This window comes from Hipposideros armiger, unplaced genomic scaffold (genome assembly GCF_001890085.2).
Source record: "Hipposideros armiger isolate ML-2016 unplaced genomic scaffold, ASM189008v1 scaffold_482, whole genome shotgun sequence".
Lineage (NCBI taxonomy): Eukaryota > Metazoa > Chordata > Mammalia > Chiroptera > Hipposideridae > Hipposideros > Hipposideros armiger.
The window spans coordinates 1,144,256-1,162,774 of record NW_017731832.1 but is presented as its reverse complement, the minus strand read 5'-3'; the positions used below and the strand labels follow the sequence as shown (position 1 = coordinate 1,162,774).

Here is an 18,519-nt window from a genome sequence, read left to right as displayed (position 1 = left end):
TGCTTTCACGTGCTCTTCCTTACTTTCCCTCCTTAATTTCAAATGTATAAAAGAAACTGCAAAACTGTTATTCTCTGGAGCTTGAGATCTTGCTCCCTGGTATATGTTGTCTGTTTTCGCTCAAATAAACTCATAAAAATTCTCTACAGGTTTGGACGTTTCTTACGTCGACAGTGGGAACATGTCTTAAGGGAGCATAAGTATGACTTGGGTAGCTGATAGAAGCATCCACTTCAGAACTAGTGGTTGCCATGGAGATGACAAGTCTCTGACCTCAGGGTCCAATCGCCTCAGTTTTGAGCTTCTTCCACCACACAGCAATCTCCTAGCTTTTGGCTTTAGTGGACACCAGGGGGCAGTATGCGGCCAGGCTGTAGACCACACCCCCAAGGCCCAGGACAATGTAGGATGAGGGCCAGGGACCTGGGGGGAGAGTCCTGTGGTGAACCAAGTAGAGAGAGGAGCCCCCACTGCCCTTGCCCTCAACCCTGAGATCTTCAGACATGGACTCCAGCTGGTCAGATGAGGGTTCCTATTCCCAGGCCTTGGGAGTAAACTGAGGTATGGAGAAGGGGAAAATTCAGGCTTCCCAGGTGCCCCCCCTTCCTTCTTGCAGGAGTCACAGCAGAAAGTCCTCCCTCGCCCCTCCCCCCACACCTCCCCAGCTGCTCTCCAGACAGGAAGGGAGTCTCTTCCTGCAGGTTTCCTGGAGCTGGGTTTGGAGAGGGGCAGGAAAGGCCCCGCCTTGGGAGGAAGGAATAGAGCAATGTGGCCTTCAGTTGGGGTAGGGGGGTCAGGTAAGTGAACAAAACAGTGGGGCTATACAGATTCTCCAAGTCTGCTGCCCAGAGCTGAGGGCTTGTGGGAATGGCAGAGACTCTGGGAAGGACACAGGCCCCCACTGAGATGGGGAGGACAGTGTACCAAAAAAAATCTTTTATTTTGAAGATTACAGAACTTGTGCCATGACCCCACCCAGCTTCTATTTCCATCCATGTAAGGATCTGCGGTGGGAGTGGGAAGAAGGAGGTAGGGAGAGGAGGAGAGTGACCTAGTGGTGGCAGGGGAAAGGAGTAAGATGGCTGCTGAGAAACTCATGCCACCTTAGGTCTGGGCATTACTGTCTTTACTCCTCCACACAACAAGGGTGACGAGGAACGGGATGAGGCAGATGGGGGCTATGATCAAGGCCAGAAGCACATCCTCTGGGGGGTCTGAGAAAGTGGGCTGCACCAGTGAACAGTTGGCAAAGTGGAGTTGGTGAGTCTCAAAGATGATCCTTTCTGCCCAAGGGTTGGGGAAGCCCAGGCCAAACGTGTCTGCAGTCCGTTCCAAACAATCTTGCAGGTCGCTATAAGGGCTGGGGGCAGGAAAAGACTAGAGTGAGGAAGGGGTTGGACCCAGAGAAAGGAGTGTCCCACCTTAACTCAAGGCCCACCCACAAGGAGTAGGCCCCACCCCTGGCCCAAACCACCGCCAGCACTGCCCCTACCTGCTAATTATGGCCCAGTCACACCAGTCATTTTCAATAGAGTCCATATATTCCTTATATGTTTGCCAGCAAAGACGGGTATTGTTCTTATAGACCTCTTCCAGCATTCTCCCTGTGGGCACAGATGCTGCACATAGACCACACCCTGCCCTTCCCGCCAAGCCCTCTCTTCCAGGTACTTCCATTAAAGAACCACTGTCTCTTGTCTTCAAACATTGGAACTGCCTGGAGAGCCTCAGAAAGTTTCCCAAGCAAGACACTTCTGGCTAAGGAGAGAGTCCCAAGTTCAGGAGAATTTTAATGTCTTCCAGGTGCACAGCACTTCTCAGCCTGACAAGTTTCCACATACACTTTTGCTGAGGCTTTCTAACCCACCTGTGAGGTGGGCCAGCTCAGAGCCAGGTGGGGACTTTGTGGGATGAGAGGGAGAAAGATACAAAGAACCCCAAGAGAGAATAGAGGAGAGTTTGGTGAGGCGTCAGTTGGAGTTGAGGCCTGCCTTGTGGGAAAGGGACCCTCCACACTGACTTGCCTCAAGCCACCCTCCCACAGCTGCCGGATACTCACCTTCTGACTCCATGCTGCCTGGGGTGGTAACAAGCTGAGCGAGGGACTCCTGGGGCTTCAGGACAGCTGTGGGCAGAAATGAGAGAAGAGGTGGGATGGCTGGGATCTGGGCAGGGGAGCCTGGAGCTGAGACCCTTGGAAGTCAGATCTACTCTCAGAAGAAAAGGACCAATAATCCACCCACGGAGTGCCTCAGTGCCTGGAAGAGAGGCTGGTACTAGCTCGTTCCCACTCACATTCAGACCCCAACCCCCTCCCTCCTCGCCCGCCCCAGACCTCCCAACACCTCTTGGCAGGGCCCGGGCGTCCCAGGTTTTCCCAAGTGGGAAGCAGCTCGCGCTGCGCCCTCACGGAGGTGGGGTCAGGGACCGTCTGAAGGAGAGCGCTGTCCGCACCCCCAGTCTAGGGCCCGTTCCGGCCTTGGTGGTCCAGCCCCCCTCCCCTTCAGGGCCTTCCGCGCTTCCCACCAGGGCCTCCGGGCGCAGCGCTCACCGCCCAGCAGGAGGAGGAGGCGAAGCGCTGTGGGTCGCCCAGTGCGGGTCGCCCGGATCCGCGGGCCGCCAGCGGCGCTCTCTACCCGGAGCGAGGCCATCGCGCCGCGAGCAGGCGAGGAGGGGCGGCGGCGCTGCGCCGGGCCCGGGCGGGGGCTCCTATATCCCCGGCCCCAGCCGCAGGAAATCGCGCCGCTTCCTCGCAGGGGCTGGGACAGCGGCGGCCACGTGGGGGGCGGGGGCGACGCCCGGGGCCGGCGGGCTGGAGGGGGAGTAGCAGCCCCACCCGGCCCTGGCGCCCGTCGCTCCCTCCGCCTTGCGGGCGTTGGCCCACCCTTTCTTCTAGCTCACCCTGCGGGGCTGGACAGCTCCCCTCGTAACCCCAGAACCGGGATCCATTTCCTGGGCTCGGCAGCCTGGCGCCCAGGACTCGCTCCGGTCTCCGAGCATCTGCTCCCGGGACTCGAGTCGCCTCTTCCCTTTGATGGGGAGGTGGACAGAGGTGGAGGTAGGGTAGGGAGCGAGCTACTCTCCAGGATTTGGAGAAGAGGGAGGGGTTTGGAAGCTCAGAGGGCTTCGGAATGAGACAATGTCTAAGGCAGGAGGTTAGGTTAGGGCTGTCCTGGGCCCTGGGGGCCTGGAGCTGGGAACTGGAGCTCAGAGTTCCCTGTCCTTGGGAACACTCACTGATGTCAGCCCGCCTGCCTAAACCAGGGAGGTAGAAAAGAGAGAGAGCAGCCCTCCAGAGTCGGTAGAAGGCCTGGGAAGAGGGCAAGAGGGAAAACCAGAGACCCAATACCCTTCCTTGTTGGTACCTCCTGGGTCCTAGGACTACAAACAGGATTGCGGGGAGAGGCAAAAGGAAGATAACTCCATTCCCAGATAGAAGGTGGCCACAACTCTTCAGGACCAAGGCTGTGAGAAGGGAGGGATTTAGAACCTATAATGTGACTTTATTCATGATGTGGGTACATTGTTATCCTCTTTTTACAGAGAAAGAAGTTAAAGCTTAGGGGAAAGAGCCTAGAACTTGAGTTCAGAAGCTCTGAGTCCTAATTCCATTTTCCCACTAGAATGACTACCGTCACCTTCACAAATTCTGAGACCTCCCTGGTAAAATAGGGACATCACCCTCCTCGATAAACTGTGGTGAGGATGACATATGTAAAAGGACATTGCAGTCAGTAGATGCTAGTTTCCTTTCCTCTTTCCCTAAGGCCTTGCCTAAGGTCACACTGCTGGAAAGCAGCATGGCTGAGCCTGGGGCCCCAGGGGCCCTGACTTCTGCCACACCACAGCTGTCTCTGTGTCTTGAGGCAGACCTTCATTAGCCTGAAGCAGTGGAGGAGCCCAGGAGCTGGCTTGGCCATGACGTTCAACTCCAGACACAGCTGTCAACACCGAACTTTCCTAAATTACTCCCAGACACTGACCCTTGGACTCAGCTGCTGCTGTTGTCCAAGTTCACTGATCCCTGCCCACCACAAATTATCTTTCATGATCTCTCTTCAAAATCTTCATCTCAGGATCTTAAGCTCTTAAATCATAGCCACTGATAACCTGTTGTCCTCCTCCATAGCTAGGATCAAGAGGTTGCTTTAGCGAGGCATGCAAAGGAAGAAGGGAATTGGCCCACTTGGCATGAACCCCAAAGCCCTCCTGGGGAAGGTCATCTTCTACAGTATGCAGAAAAGAGCCAGGCAGTCTCAGAGCCACTTCAAGCCAGGGAAAATCCTTTCCTTCCCTCCCATCTGTGATTGCTCTTTTCAGAAAGAAAACATGGTGGAGAAGGAGATTTCTGGATGATAAGATGGGAAGAGGAAGCAAGGAGAGGCAGAAAACAAAACCAGCCGTTTCCACTGGGCTTGGGTAGGAAGCACCTGAGCCCACTGTGGGTTAAGACTGGGACTGGGGTCAAGATTAAAGCTGACAAAAGCAAATGTTGATTTTTAAATATAGCAATATGGTATATGGGTAAAAACAAACAAACATTGCTTAGGATTGTGAAATCAGGTTCTGCACTTGGTCTTGCTGTGTAAACTTGGGAAGGCCATTTCATGTCTTTGGAGCTCAACATTTTCATATACAAAATGACCTTAGAATCAAAAGGAAAAATACAAGTGACTTGGTAGAAAGTCTGATTTTTAGCCTCGAGTTGGGGTTAAGCTTGCATCAGGATGTGGAGGCCTCCAAAGGAGAGCTTGTTATAGTCATCCTGAACATGGAAGTCCAGACTCCCCCATTGGAGGATCTGGGAATTTTCTCTCCTCCTGACTTTCCTCTTCCCACTTTTTCTTACCATTTAGATGTTTGGATGTTTTCACTGACCCCTGGGAACATCCTGGTAACTTGGGGTTGGCTATGGGGGTGGGGGTCCTTTGGGGCTGAATGGGGACTGGAGACCTCATCTTCCTCTTCTAAGTTGCCATAGAAGAAGTCCCATGTTCTGCAGCAAAGGGACAGAGAAGGGCTTCATTAGGGACAGGCTCTTTCATGGGAAGTCCCATTTTCCACCTCCAGGGCTTTTACCTTCATTTTCTAAACCCACTTCTGCTTTAAAATGGATCCTTTTTGTTATAAAAATATACTCTTTAATTGCAAGTAATACATAAGTATATACTGTTGCAGAATATTTAAACACAGAAAACTTTATGACCCCGTTCCTTTCTCACTCACCTCCTCACATATTTTGGACTTAAAAAAAAAAGCATAAATAGGATTTAATATCCGTGTTGTTCAGTAACTTTTTTTTTACTTGAATATCTTTCTATGATACCACATATAGATATGCCTCTTTCCTTTTTACTGTAGTACGTATTGTTTTTAGTCTTTTATTCTTATATCCAGTGGAGTCTTTAAGTTCCCTACACACCCCTTATTCCTCTGTCCCTGCCCCACTTCCACCTCCAGGGCTTGGGAAGAGAGGGAAGTGCTTCTGGTCCAGCTGAACATTGACCTGAGATTCCTGGTCCCAACCTAGACTGACTTCACCTGGGTAGGGATCTTACTGCCAATGTAAATTTCCCTTCTCATTATGCCTAAGGGCCATCCTGCCTGGAGCAGTGGGAGGGATGACTCAGTCCTTAGGAGTGCCATATCTAGTCCTCAGCCTTCCCCCTACAGACACACACACACACACACACACACACACACACACACACACACACACGTATATACAACAACAACAGCAACAACAACAACAACAACAACAACAACAACATAATGAGAAGTACAAAGCACTGGGGACCATCTACACAATGAAGTTAGCTACATGCAGAGAATCCTGCAATTAGCATCTCTACAGTGTAGAGACATTCACACATGCTGGCCTCTTCCCCAGCTGTCTGCAAAATAAAGAGCAGAGCACAGGAAAAGATGTGGGGGAGAGTCAGGGTCAGGGAAGCCAGAAGTTCTAGCTGGGTGGGGCCGATCCTTCCAAGCTGGAGAGAGAAGACAGACCTCTTCAGAGGGCAGAGAGGCAGTGAAGAGAACCAGGAGGGCTGCAGCCAGGGAGCCAGCTGGCTAAGGAGGGGAAGAAAAAGGGTAGGGACACAACTTCTGCATCTCTCCCCAGCGTCCTCATCTCCAGAATGATCGCACATTTGGTATAAGAAACATGACCACTTCTCAGAGGGAAAAATGGTTATTGGCGAAAACTTTGGCTCTCAGGTTGGTAAAAAGCACAGAAAATGTTTAAGTTATATTCCTCATCAACTGCTGAGGACTTAATAGTAGCTACCATTTATTGAACAATTACTATGTGCCGTATAGTATGTTCTCTTTGACACATGTGCTGAGCTCTTTGTACCAATTTCTTAAAAGCTTACATCAGAATTATCTTGTCCATAGGTGAAATGGGAATACAAGAGTGGTTTGCCCAAGGTCCAGAGGTAGTAATTGGCAGAGCCAGGATTTGAGCCCAGAGCTGCTTGATGCTAAGCTTCATGTCTTAACCATTATGCTTTGTCACCTCCCTCTCACTCCAAATCAGAATATTGATTCCTTATTGGGTCTTGAAAGGAAGGGAGGATAGAGTTTCTTCCAGGACCAGGTTGACCCCTCTAGAAGTAAGATCCTGCACACAACTTTGTCCCCCTCCTTCCCTGACCCAGGCTGGACCATGACATCACATGACAGAGGCTGTTTTTCTGAAGGAAAAAAAAAACAAACCCAGGCCAGATTTACAAGAACAACGATCAGAAAGAGGGCCTTGGCCAAGTGACCACAGCACACGCCCAGCAGTGCTGAGAACACTGCCGGTCCCTCAGCACTTGAGGATGACTCATGGTTGCTGTCAGAACCCAATGCCAGATGCCAAGATTGCTTTCACCCTTCCTCCATTCCTGGACTGTCCTATGAAGCCATCCCCAGGAACACTTCTACCCCCTCCCAGCACTGTAGGAGGCGGGATGCCCTGAGGATGCCAGGCAGTATGCTCAATGCTTCATACAAAATGTTTCATTTAAACTCACAACTCTATTAAATTAAGTACCATAGCAACCCACTTTACAGATGAGGAAACTGAGGGTCAGAAATGTTAAGTAACTTATCCAGTCATGCGACTAATATGGATACCCAGATCTTCTTGATGCTGAGTCCTGAGCTCTTTACCTCTGCTCCACAATACCTGATGGAAGTCCACCTGCTAGCCAACTTGCTAGACACAGTCAAATAGGAAGGGATAAGGAAGAGTGTCCAGAGAGCAACCAGACAGGGCTCCTTATGGCACAGAGAGCCTTCCCCACTCAGTACAACCCCTCTCCTGACTATGCCTGCTTCACCTACTGACAGTAGCTTTTCACATCCTTTCCCCCAAGACCTGAATACATTAGATGAACAATGAAAAAAACCCATGACACTATGAAGTAAATCATTTTTCTAGATCATAACAAGGATCCAATATATGCTAAGCAAATGTGACACTAATAGTGCATGTGTCTTAACATGTGTAGTGGTTGTAATCTGAGCTTAAGTAGTACTATAAAAGGCCATGTTTTCCTCCTCTGTAAAATGGGGACAATACTATCTATAAGTTATAAGAGTTAAAGCATGTAGAACTGTACAAGTCAATGTAGATTACTATTATTTCTATTGCCTTAGTTGTCAAGAGCATACACTTGGGAGTCAAGCAGACTTGAGTTTGAATCCCAGCATCATCACTTTTTTAGCTGTATGCAACCTGTGCAGTTACTTAACTCCTCTGAGCTTGTTTTCTTATCTGCAAAAATGGGGTTACTAGCGTGCATCTCACTGAGCAGTAGAGATAATGCATGTAAAGCATTTGGTCCAATGACTGGCGCTAGTAAGCATGCGATCAATGGTAGTGACTATCATAATGTATAACACATATAGTTATGACAGCTATATTTCCAAGATATTCTAGGATCCTTCCAGTTTTAGTACTTTGTCCTTTTCATTACATAACACTCCTTTTATGGAAAAGAATACAGACTTCGTTGTCAAACAGACCTAGCCTGAATCTGAATTTCAGCTCTCCTATTTTCCAGCCATGTGGCCATGGCCAATGTTGTCAATCTCCCTGAGTTTCAATGTCCTTCTCTGCAAAATGGGAATGACAATACCCACCTCTCAGGCATCTTTCAAAGATGACGTAGGTTCACCTCCAGTCTAATGTCTAGTGATTATGTGAAAGCTAAGGCAACTTGTTAAATATATAAATAAGTGCAATTTATTTTGGTTCCTTTACATGTAGTGTTATGGATATAATCTGTAGATGCATGTATTGTACTTTTCTTGCTCCAAAAGAGCCTCTGTAGCCTAGTATCCCATCCTAGCCACAGTGGGGTTCAAAGGGCCATGGCATCAGAAGCACAGGACCCTGCTGATAAGCCAGGGAAGACAGAAGAGGAAGTCACAGAACCATGGGGCACTCCCCTTTCCTGTCTGGCTAGGATTTGTTTGTCTTCCACACAGGCTGTCCCCTGCTGATATGGGGGTCTGTCGAGTGTCCAGCTCTGATTGGCATCTCCAGTACAGAGGAAGTAAGGAGCCCCCTGCCTTTTGGGAATTGTTTTCCTCTGGACTTGCAGAGTAGAGTCTCAAACACATTTATTTCTCTCCCTGGCGGCACTGGTGAGAGCAGAAAGCCATGGAGAGGATCCAGAATCATGATGTCAGAGCTAGAAGACCTCAGAGAAAGGAAGAGGTTGAGTGGAGTGGTTCCGAGCATGGGTTTGGGGGTCAGAATGACTGGGCTCAAATCCTGGCCACACCAATCACCAGCTGGGTGATGTGGGGCAAGTTTTAGAATCCCTTTAAGCCCTAGTTTCTTCAGCTGTAAAATGAGGATGAGGATATATTACTGACTTCATATGACATGAGATGACCTATTTTAAAGCACTTAAGCACACTGCCAGGCACATAACGAACGGTCAGGATTCGAAGGCCATTATTATTTTTCTAGTTCTGTAGTTTTACAGTTGAGAAGTCTGATGGCCAGAAAGGAAGCACAGCTCATTAGCTGTCCACCCAATCAGGGCTACTTCCCAGGCAGGGACGTGCCAAAGGCGTGTCCCACTGTGGGATCAAGGCCCAGCATTAACTGTGCCGGGAGAGCAAGAAATGGGCAGCGCCACCCTCGCTGTGGGGTTGGAGCTTTCAGAGTATGTACAAAGCAAGGCATAGCTCCCAACCCAGTAATCCCCCCAAAAGTCCCTTCCTACTGGAATTATTTATTTTGTAATTAACAAAGACTGAGGAGGCCCTTTCTAATATTTTGGCTTGGAGGCTCAGAGTTTAAACTTATAACAGCCATGGACAAGGGTTTATTGTGGACCTGTTGTTACTTGCTGAATTGAATGCATTATTATGATCCCTAAGCCAACTAGGGGTCAGGAGCTAAGTACCTGGGGTTGGAAAGCTGTGTTTTTGAGATCAGAGGACAAAGTGTCCGGGAGTAGAGAGGCTTCAAAAATTGAGCCGTGTATCCAGGCTCAGTACTGTGTGGGCCCCCACTTGCTTTGGAGCCACCTTTACCTCTAAGTGTTCAGGGAGGGGTTTGGCACTTGAGCTGGCCCCCACTAAGGCCTAAGCAGCACCCCCAGTTTCTGGTGATATTCATGTGGGATTTTAGGTTGTGCTTTGCTTTGTTTTGTTGTTTGTTTCCCCACAGCAGGGTGGCCTTTCCCTGCTTCTGGGTGGGAACTGGGGGAGGGAGGATGGTTTGCTCCCATCTCCACAGCTGTGTTTACACTTCCCTGTCAGGGACTGTCTGGGGCCCAACCTTTCCTCAGTCCTCTGCATCCCCTCAGAGAAATGCTATTTGATATCCCTGTGGGCTTTACGTGGGAGGGGCAGAATGAGTCAAGGGGTCACCATCCAAAGGGGACTGGAAGGAAGGGAGGAAGGTTGCAAGGGAGGAAGGAGGAGTGCAGAAAGTTCTGTTTGAATTCTGGGAAGCATCATCTCTTTCCCTTTCTATCAGTGGCCTGAAGACCACCAGCAAGAGACAAAAGTACACTTAGAACTTTCCCGCCCCAGAAGGAACAGAACGTATGACACGTCGTTTCTAATCACTGGGCAGAACAAAATCTTGCTTTGTGATGGGAATGTGCACACACAGAGCAGAACAGTCTCCCCTAAGGCTTCATTGGGGCCAGTGGTCAGAGATACAGCATGTTAAAGCCAGTAAGATCATGCTAAAATACACACAAATTAAAAAGGATTTAAGAAAATGGTCAAATAAATAATGCTCTTCTTCTCCAGGGAGCCAGCTGAGCTGGTATTAATCAGTATACTAGTGTTGCCGGACTCCCTGCCAAGCCCAGGAGAATGGCTGCCAAGGCAAATCAGGCATCAGGTTTCAGAAATTAAACACATAATTTTATTTTTCCGCATTAGGGAACTTTCAGAAAAAGAACCAGCTCTATTAGGCTACTCAGCACACTTTGTCCAGTTTCTTTCAGCCCCAAAGTCCTCCAATTTAAGAGCAAGATGACCAACTGGAAGCCAGGAGTAACAAAGTTATTCCTTTCTCCTATTAACTGCGGGGCGGGGGTGGGGCTGGGAGGAGTGGGGCAGGGGTGATGGTACTGTTTTTCAGAGGTCCAGTTGCTGACTACTTGCCAACAGTTTTTCTACGAATTTATAGGACAAAAGATCTGAAGGGTTGGAAAAGAAAAAGTTGTAGAGGAAGAGCTGGCCAAACAAAGATTGGCTGATAGTTTCTCATGGACCATGGTTAGCTAAGAAAGAGCCTGGTCTCAGGAAAATCTCTCTCCCATCACAATGAGGAGGAACCAATTGACAGACAAATTTTCCCCAACACCCCATACTTATTGGTGATGTGGAAGGTTGTTTTTATAATCCTCCAGTGAACAAGGATTAGTCCTATGTCAAGTTACCGTGGTGGACATGAGAAAGATATACAGCGTGGTAGTGAGTGTAAAGAGGTCCTAGAGTTGAAGCATGGGAGATCCAGGAGGGCTGGAAGGCTTAATGAAGATGTGGAGCTTGAACTGGGCTGCAGGACTCTGATCTATAACTTTGACATAAATTTCCTCAACTTCCTTCTTTTCCACCTCAAAATATTTCTGTAACCATATTTTCTTTGTTATTGCAAAATTTCTTTGTATCTCTTCTCTTGTTACTTGGCATACTCTCCTAAAGCAAAGTTGTCCACTCCTATGGTATTATTTACCATCATGTTGATGGTTCCCAAATTTCTCTCCAGTCTCAGTCCTGACAATTCAGATCTTCTGAACATCTCTCCTTAGATAACCTGCATTCTTTTTTCCCCCCAACAATTATGTGTGTAGTGTAATGGTTCTCAAACGTGGTCACACAGTGGAATTACCTGGGATGCTCTTAGGACTTGTCAAGCCCAGGACATTCTCCAGGCCAATTACTCAGGCTCTCTGGGGGTAGGAGGAAGGCATAAGTTATTAAAGTTCCTCAGGTTATTTTCAATGTGAGCCAATTTTGAGAAGCAGTGATCTAGAAGGCATTGAGAATGGAAAGGAACATCATTGCAAATTGCCAAGTATGATGGAACTTTGCCTTTATTTGGTAGCTATTGGGCAGACGCAAGAGAAAAACAACGAAGTCAAAGTTTCTAATAAAAGGAAAAGAACACTAAATCTGGAATCCAGAGACCTGACAGAGCAATTTTTTGTCTGTGTAAGGCAAGTCTTTTAACTCCTTTATGCCAGAATAGCCTTGCGTGTAAAACTGAAATCCTCCCTACCTGTTTCATAGAGTTGTTATGAAGATTACTTGAAAAAAATAAACATTATAGGGTTTTATAGTTATATACTTGGAAACAAATTTAAGGTCATGTTTTGTATTTTAAGTTTTAAGTTTTTAACTTTATATTTTGAAATAATTTCAGATTTACAAAAGAGATGCAAATGGTAGAGAGTTCCTATATAATATATCATTCATCCAACTTCCTTAAATGTTGAGGAAGTATAATTGCCAAAACCAGGAATTAAGATTGATAAAATATTATTAACTGATCTATGAGTGTATTCTAATTTCATTATCCCACTGGTGTCCTTTTTCTGGACCAGGGCTTAATCGAGGGTCACACATTACATTTAGTTGTCATGTCTCCTCCAATCTGGGACAGTTCTTCACCTTTTCTCTCTTTCGTGATCATGCCATTTTTTAAAGATACTGGCCAGTTTTTATAGGTTGCCCCTTATTTTGGATTTGTCTGATGTTTCCTCACGATTTAACCCAGCTTATACATTTTTTTCAAGAATACTATACATGTGATTTTCTGCCCTCATTGCATCATATTGAAAGGTACCCAATCTAATAAAAATATCTCTTATCACTAGCGATGTTAATTTTGATCACTTGGTTAAGGCGATGTCTGCCAAATTTCTCTCCTGTAAAGTTGCCTTTGTAACTTATAGGTATCTTCTGAGGAGATACTTTGATACAAGGCTAATTTGAATCTACGTGACTAGAAAAACTATTGACAGAAATATGGGAGTCAGGTGTAAATAAAGCAAGAAGGGTAACTTAGAGCCTTTACACGAGTCTTTGAGGGTATTGGCAGGCGTGAGGGATGGGTATGAAGGGGTTCCAGGTTGGCTTCAAATGCTGAAGTGAGATGTGGCTTGTCACCAGCATGTGAGGATGGTGCAACCCTGGATAAAGTCTTCAAGAAGATATTAGTGTCTCCTCGAAGTTTCCCAAGAGCTCTTCCTGTCCCCTGATAGCGCCGCCTTGGAAGCCATCGGGCTCGGCTGCACCACCTCGGACTCCTGAGTTCGGGGTGTTGGCGCCAAATGACAGACGTGCGAAGAAAGAAGCTCAGGTGGCCCGACCTGCGGGGCGGGCGGCGCAGTGCGCACGCGCCGGTGCAGGCGCGGGGCGGGGCCGCGGCGCGGGGGCGGGGCCGCGGCGCGCAGGCGTCCTAGCGGCGGGCTCGGGATGGAGGGTGAGTGAGTAAACAAGCCCGGGCCGGGCTTTGGGGCTGGGCCTCGGCACCTCGCCACCCGGGACCTGAGAGAAGGAGAGGCGAAGGGGTCAGGGAATTGGGAGGAAGCGGAGGGGCACACTGCCTGCCTGCCCGGGGTTAGCGGGGCGTCCACACCCGCTTCCGAGGACTTGGGGAAAGGGGGCGACCGGGGGAGAGAGCCCCTGGCGAGATCCGCTTCTGAGGCGGGGAGGGTGGTGTGTCCAGGAGGAGGAGCGGCGGGGGCGGGCCCGGGGACGGGGAATCCCGTTGGAGGGCGGGGTGGTCCTGGTGGGCGGGAGCCCTGGCGTATGGAGGGCGCGGGTGGGCGGTGGCACCAGCGGGGGCCCTTAGGATGTTGACTCCCAGGGACCTCGGGCTGTGCACGGGGAGGGCCAGACACGGGAGCTCAGCTTGCGATGACTTTGGGGGGGTGTTGAGGAAAGGGTGTCAGTAAAAACTGGGTCGGGACTAGGGCGAGGTGAGTGAGATCCTGAGGTACGAAGTGTTAGGGGGACGCTCACTCTCGGGGTCGAGCCCGTGCAGACGCCTTAGGTTTTTGCACCCTGGGCGCCTCGGTAGCCTCACCAGCCTGAGTTAAGTGCCTGCTTCTCTGCAAATCTGGTCTCGCGCCAATCCTGCCCACCCCAGATCAAAGGGGATAAAAGGGAAAGCGCCTTGAAGCAAAAGCAAGGTGTTGTATTTGGGACTTACCTGTTAGGAAATGTGGGACAAACTTATTTAGGTAAAAAGTGACTACTGAGAAATTGTTTCGGAGGCGGGTAGGAGGAAGGGGTTTGGAAGGAGGTTAGTGCCGCGCGGGTGGAATATTGAGAGCCGGTTTTTATGGGTGAAATGTAAGATTGTAAACGGAGTAGTCTAGGGCTAGACAGGTGAGGATAAGAAAAGGAGCCGAGGTGGACGAGCAAACTGCGTGCGTAGGAGGACGGCATTCAGAATGTGGTCTGTTCCTCCCCTTTTGCTGCCCTGACGTCTTTGAAGAGAAAAATCCCCTACCCGGTGCTTTTAAGCTTAGGAAACCGGCATTGAATCAAGTTTCCAGCCTGAGAAGTGCTGTCAGAGGTTTCTGTGAGAGCTTGTCTATTTTAAGCCTTGGAATCCCCAGGGCTGGATTGGTGTGGCATTGATAAAAGAGATTACATAGAAGAAAGCGTGTGTTAGAAGATACGTACTTTAAAAAAAAATCACATTTATAATAAAGGAAAAGACCATATATAAAAATGGAGTAATACTATTATTGTCAAGGTTTATGCTGAGTGTGTGTGTATCACAGTGTGAATTAACTTTCCTGGGCAGAGATGTTTGTTTGTTGTTTTATTCACTGATGTACCCTAAGCACTTAAAACAGTGCCAGGCACACAGTAGGTGCTCATTACATATTTGTGAAATACATAAATAGGAGGCAGATCTCTGGGGCTGGATCCTAATTCTGTTACTAATTGGCAGAGTATTTGTAAGTCCAGTCGTGGAACTTGATGCCAAGGTACAAATTTAAAACGCCCTGAGGTTGAAATGACCTCTTCATTATGGTATTACTTTAATTCTCTTTGAAACAGCACTAGAATAAGGAGCTGAGGATTAAAAAACGAAAATTTACTCCCAAAACAACTTTTGTGAAAAGGGAAAAGGTGAGAAAATGTAGCCAGACTTGTTTCTCTTATCTTACTTGTCTTTGAATTAGTACGCCCTTTAAAAACTATTTAAAATATTAATTTTGTCTGTTTAGTTTTTGCTATCTGAAACCTGGCTTCCTTAGTCCTGTGGATAACAGTTCCTGTCCTTGATTTGTGCCTTATCTGAAACATGTAACAATTCATTTGGTTAAATAGTGTAACTTTTTCCTGTACTGGCCTAAGTTATAAAAGTTTCTACTTTGTTAACTAGCGACTTCCCAAAAAAGGTTTGAGGCAGCAACGCTAAAAACACATTACATTTCTACATAGGGTAGTTAAATTAAAGGAAAAAAAACCAAAAGGCATGTGGAGAAAGGTGAGAATTATTCCAGTTAAGATTGCAGAGGAGGGTTTATAGGGGAAAAACTGCTTTTAGGGAATACCTCCATTCCAGAAAGTCCCCAGCTTCTTTTTTGTTTTTAATTTGTTCAAACTGTGTATTGGGCACCTCCCTATCTCTTTGGTCCATCAGCCTGTCAGTTGGGATTTCAGGGCTCCAAACCTTAAAGTCAGGAATTTCTTAATGGGTAATTGGAGTTTAGTACCTCTGGTGTGTTGTGTTCACGAACATGCTTGTCCTAATACTTTGATTGAAAGTGGAATAACTAAAAAGTCTTGTGTTTGTTGAATGATGATGAGCAGTCACTAGATATTAAGCTTTATGCTAGTGTAGTACGGAATCAAGGTAGTGCTCTAGCCTGTTAGGAGATTGCTTTAACTCTTCTAAATCAGCGTTGTATATCCTAAGGGCAAGCATTTTCTTTTGTGTCTCATAAAAATTAATCCTGCTTTGATTTTTATCACCATTGTCTCCAGTAAGATAACATAATTCTCTTAATAAAGCAACACTAGAAAATATTAATGCTATAACTTTATTTTAAATAAGAAGTCAGGGTCACTGTTAGTAAGGTTTTTTCTATGTGTATAGTGCCCAGAAGCTCAAATTAATAACCAATATAAATACCTTGGAGAAGTGGGAGGATATAAATTAAAGATGTGCTTAATAGATACTGATTGACTATCATTGTCTACACTCCACCACAGAGTTGATTTTAATGGGAATTGGTGATCACCAGAATGACTCAATTGTGTGTGACTAGAGTTCTTTGCAGAGGTAGGTTCATCCCTGCTGTTTATGTTTCAACTCTACCGTGAACTGAAAAGGAAAGAATGGCATGGAAAAGTTAAAAATCTACAGTGCCATCGCCTCCAAAGCCTTCCTTAGCCTGTTGGTTAATAAAATTATTTGTTATAAAAGAGAAAGTAATAAAGACAGTGAACTTGCCCCTAAGACAAGATGTTTCTGCAATGGGGCACCTTTATGCGGATGAAGGAACTTCATAGTTTGGAACTTGTATATTCTGCTCTCAGTCTCTGTAAGTTTAAGAATATTGTTTCTTAAATGTTTTATCCCCAAACATTTCCATAATGTTTTCCCATTTCCAACTAGTGACAGACTACATTCTAGTTTTAGCCTTGGAAGCAAATTGAGATCCAATTTTCTAGGGAAAGAGTTCCAAGTTTTTATAGCTTTCTTTTCCTGTAGAGATTTAACATGTAAATAAGGTAGTTCTTACTTCCAATAATCAATCTTTTTTAAAAGTAAACTTTTATTTTTTTAGAACTGTTTTTAGATTTACAAAAAAATTGTAAAGATAGTACAGAGAGTTCCAGTTAAACTCCACATCCAGTTTCTCCTATTATTGACATCTTATATAAGTATACATATAACATTTTTTACAGTTAATGAACCAATTTTGATCATTCTATTATTTATTCTGAAGTCACTCAAGAGTTATTTTAAAAAAGTAAAATTGCCCATAGATTTTTAAAAAATATTTTATTGTGGAATTGGGTAAGGGGAACATTTTTTTTTTCAGGACCCATCAGCAGCAAGTCAAGTTGTTGTCCTTCAATCTTAGTTGCGGAGGGCACAAACTCAGCTCTAAGTCTAGTCGCTGCTTTCAATCTAGTTGGGGGGTGGGGCACAGCCCACCATCCCATGTGGGAGTCAGCCATCTGGCCACCTGCCCATTGGCAGCTCAGCAGCAGCTCAGTGGAACATGTGGGAATCGAACCAGCGACCCTGTTGCTCAGAACTTGAGCTCTTAACCAACTGAGTCATCCGGCCGGCCCCCTATACATTTTTAATAGTAAGTCTCTGGAAAATACTGGATTGATCAATCATTAAGAAAGACTTTTTTTTCTTTAATTAGTTTTATTGAGGTAAAAATTTACCTCATGATAAGTTACCTATGATAAGTTAACCATTTTACGTATATAATTCAGTGAGTTTTCACAAAAGTACAGTGAAAATAACCATCACCATCACCAGTGTATAGAACATTTTCATCATCCCTGAATAGTTCCTTTATGCTTCTTTTAATCTTTTTCCCCAATCCTATCCCCTGGCAACCACTGATCTGCTTTCTAGTAAAATGTCATATAAATGGAATCATATAGTATGTAATTTTTGTCTCTAGTTTCTTTTACTTAGCATAATGCTTTTGAGATGAGTTGCGCATATATAAGAACTGTTCATTCATTTTAATTGCTGGGTATATTCCATTGTATGTATATAGTGTACTTTGTATCCATTCACCAATCCATAGATATTTGTCTTGTTTCTATTTTTTGGCTATTATGAATAAAGATGACATGAACATTTGTGTACATGTCTTTGTGGGGACATACATTTTCATTCCTCTTGAATAATTAGAAATTGTATGCCAGGTCATAAGGTAAGACTATATTTAACTTTATTTAAAAAGCAAACAAACTGGCAAACTTTTCCAAAGTGGCTATACCATTTTGCATTTCCACCAGCAGTGTATGAGGATTGCTCTGCATACTCACCAGCAATTGGTATTATCAGTCTTTTTTATTTTAGCCATTCTGATGGGTGTGTAATAATATTAATACATCACTGTGGTTTTAATTTGCATTTCCCTAATGGCTAATAATATTGAGCATCTTTTTTGTGCTTGTTTGCCATTTTTATATCTTTTTTGGTGAAGTATCTGTTCAGATTTTTTGCCATTATTTATTGCGTTATCTTACTGAGTTTAGGAGTTATTTATATAAAGACTTATTTTTTAATTTCTTGACCAAAGTAACATATGTTTTGGAGTTTATTTTCAGTGTGTAAGGGAATAGAATGAAAAGCTCTTAAGTAGGAACTTAGTACTAAATTAGAATATAAATGCTGTTTTGCTTGTCTAATTAACTAAAGAATAGATCTAGTAGAAATATAAAGTTTTTTATGTGCCATTCCCTTTGCCCAAGATGAATGAACCCTTTTCTCTAAATCTGTTCTAGTTAATGCTGAGTGTTTTGTTTGCTTTTTTTTTTTTTAAATCTTTCAAGTGATAGTTGTTGGTTAGTGTCCAGATACTATGAGGACCCATCTTATTTTAATCATACCTATCTTGTTTATTTTAATTGTACCTATCTGTTCCAAACAGTATGTCTCATCTTTCTCATACACCCTGTGGGGACTGACCAACTGCCAAATAAACTTTTAGAGACGTTGAAGACCCATGAAAAAGCTAAGCAAAATAAATATTGACTCATAGTCACATGAGATTCAAACATCACTTTTATTGTAAAAGGAGGAAATGTGGCTTATTTTACATTATGATTGGTTAAAACTCAGTGGCATTTTTGTGTAGATATGTATACTCCTCTGGCCAAATAAAGTACTTGAGTAAAATTAGAAATTGTGCCATTAGTTACTGGACTATTGTGTGTTTACTGTCATCTCTTGTGACAAACTGTAGGAGATCACATTTCAGTTATACCTCCTTTCTGTAATAAAAATATTGATATTTTTCTGTGGCTCTCTTC

General features: G+C 45.4%; 1 protein-coding gene and 1 long non-coding RNA gene across 2 annotated transcripts; one reads left to right on the top strand and one right to left on the bottom strand.

Moving 5' to 3' along the window:
* Window positions 1-921: 921 nt before the first annotated feature.
* Window positions 922-2,730, bottom strand: RAMP2 (receptor activity modifying protein 2). Its single transcript, XM_019667003.1, has 4 exons — window positions 2,552-2,730; window positions 2,060-2,125; window positions 1,493-1,604; window positions 922-1,360 (listed from the first exon to the last, which is right to left on the bottom strand). The coding sequence occupies exons 1-4, from the start codon at window positions 2,649-2,651 to the stop codon at window positions 1,105-1,107; spliced, it is 534 nt and encodes a 177-aa protein (XP_019522548.1). The 5' UTR covers window positions 2,652-2,730; the 3' UTR covers window positions 922-1,104.
* A 174-nt stretch (window positions 2,731-2,904) lies between these two features.
* LOC109395736 (uncharacterized) lies at window positions 2,905-6,842 on the top strand. Its single transcript, XR_002126715.1, has 5 exons — window positions 2,905-3,058; window positions 4,321-4,419; window positions 5,461-5,545; window positions 6,125-6,219; window positions 6,663-6,842. It is a non-coding gene; the product is annotated as an uncharacterized LOC109395736 (long non-coding RNA).
* The last annotated feature ends 11,677 nt before the right edge of the window (window positions 6,843-18,519 follow it).

Coding starts and splice junctions, on each gene's coding strand:
- RAMP2 (XM_019667003.1), bottom strand. CDS start 2,651: ATGGCCTCGCTCCGGGTAGAGAGCGCCGCTGGCGGCCCGCGGATCCGG. Junction 1,605..2,059: donor AGGCAGCATGGAGTCAGAAG/GTGAGTATCCGG, acceptor CTGTGCCCACAG/GGAGAATGCTGGAAGAGGTC. Junction 1,361..1,492: donor GACTGGGCCATAATTAGCAG/GTAGGGGCAGTG, acceptor TCCTGCCCCCAG/CCCTTATAGCGACCTGCAAG.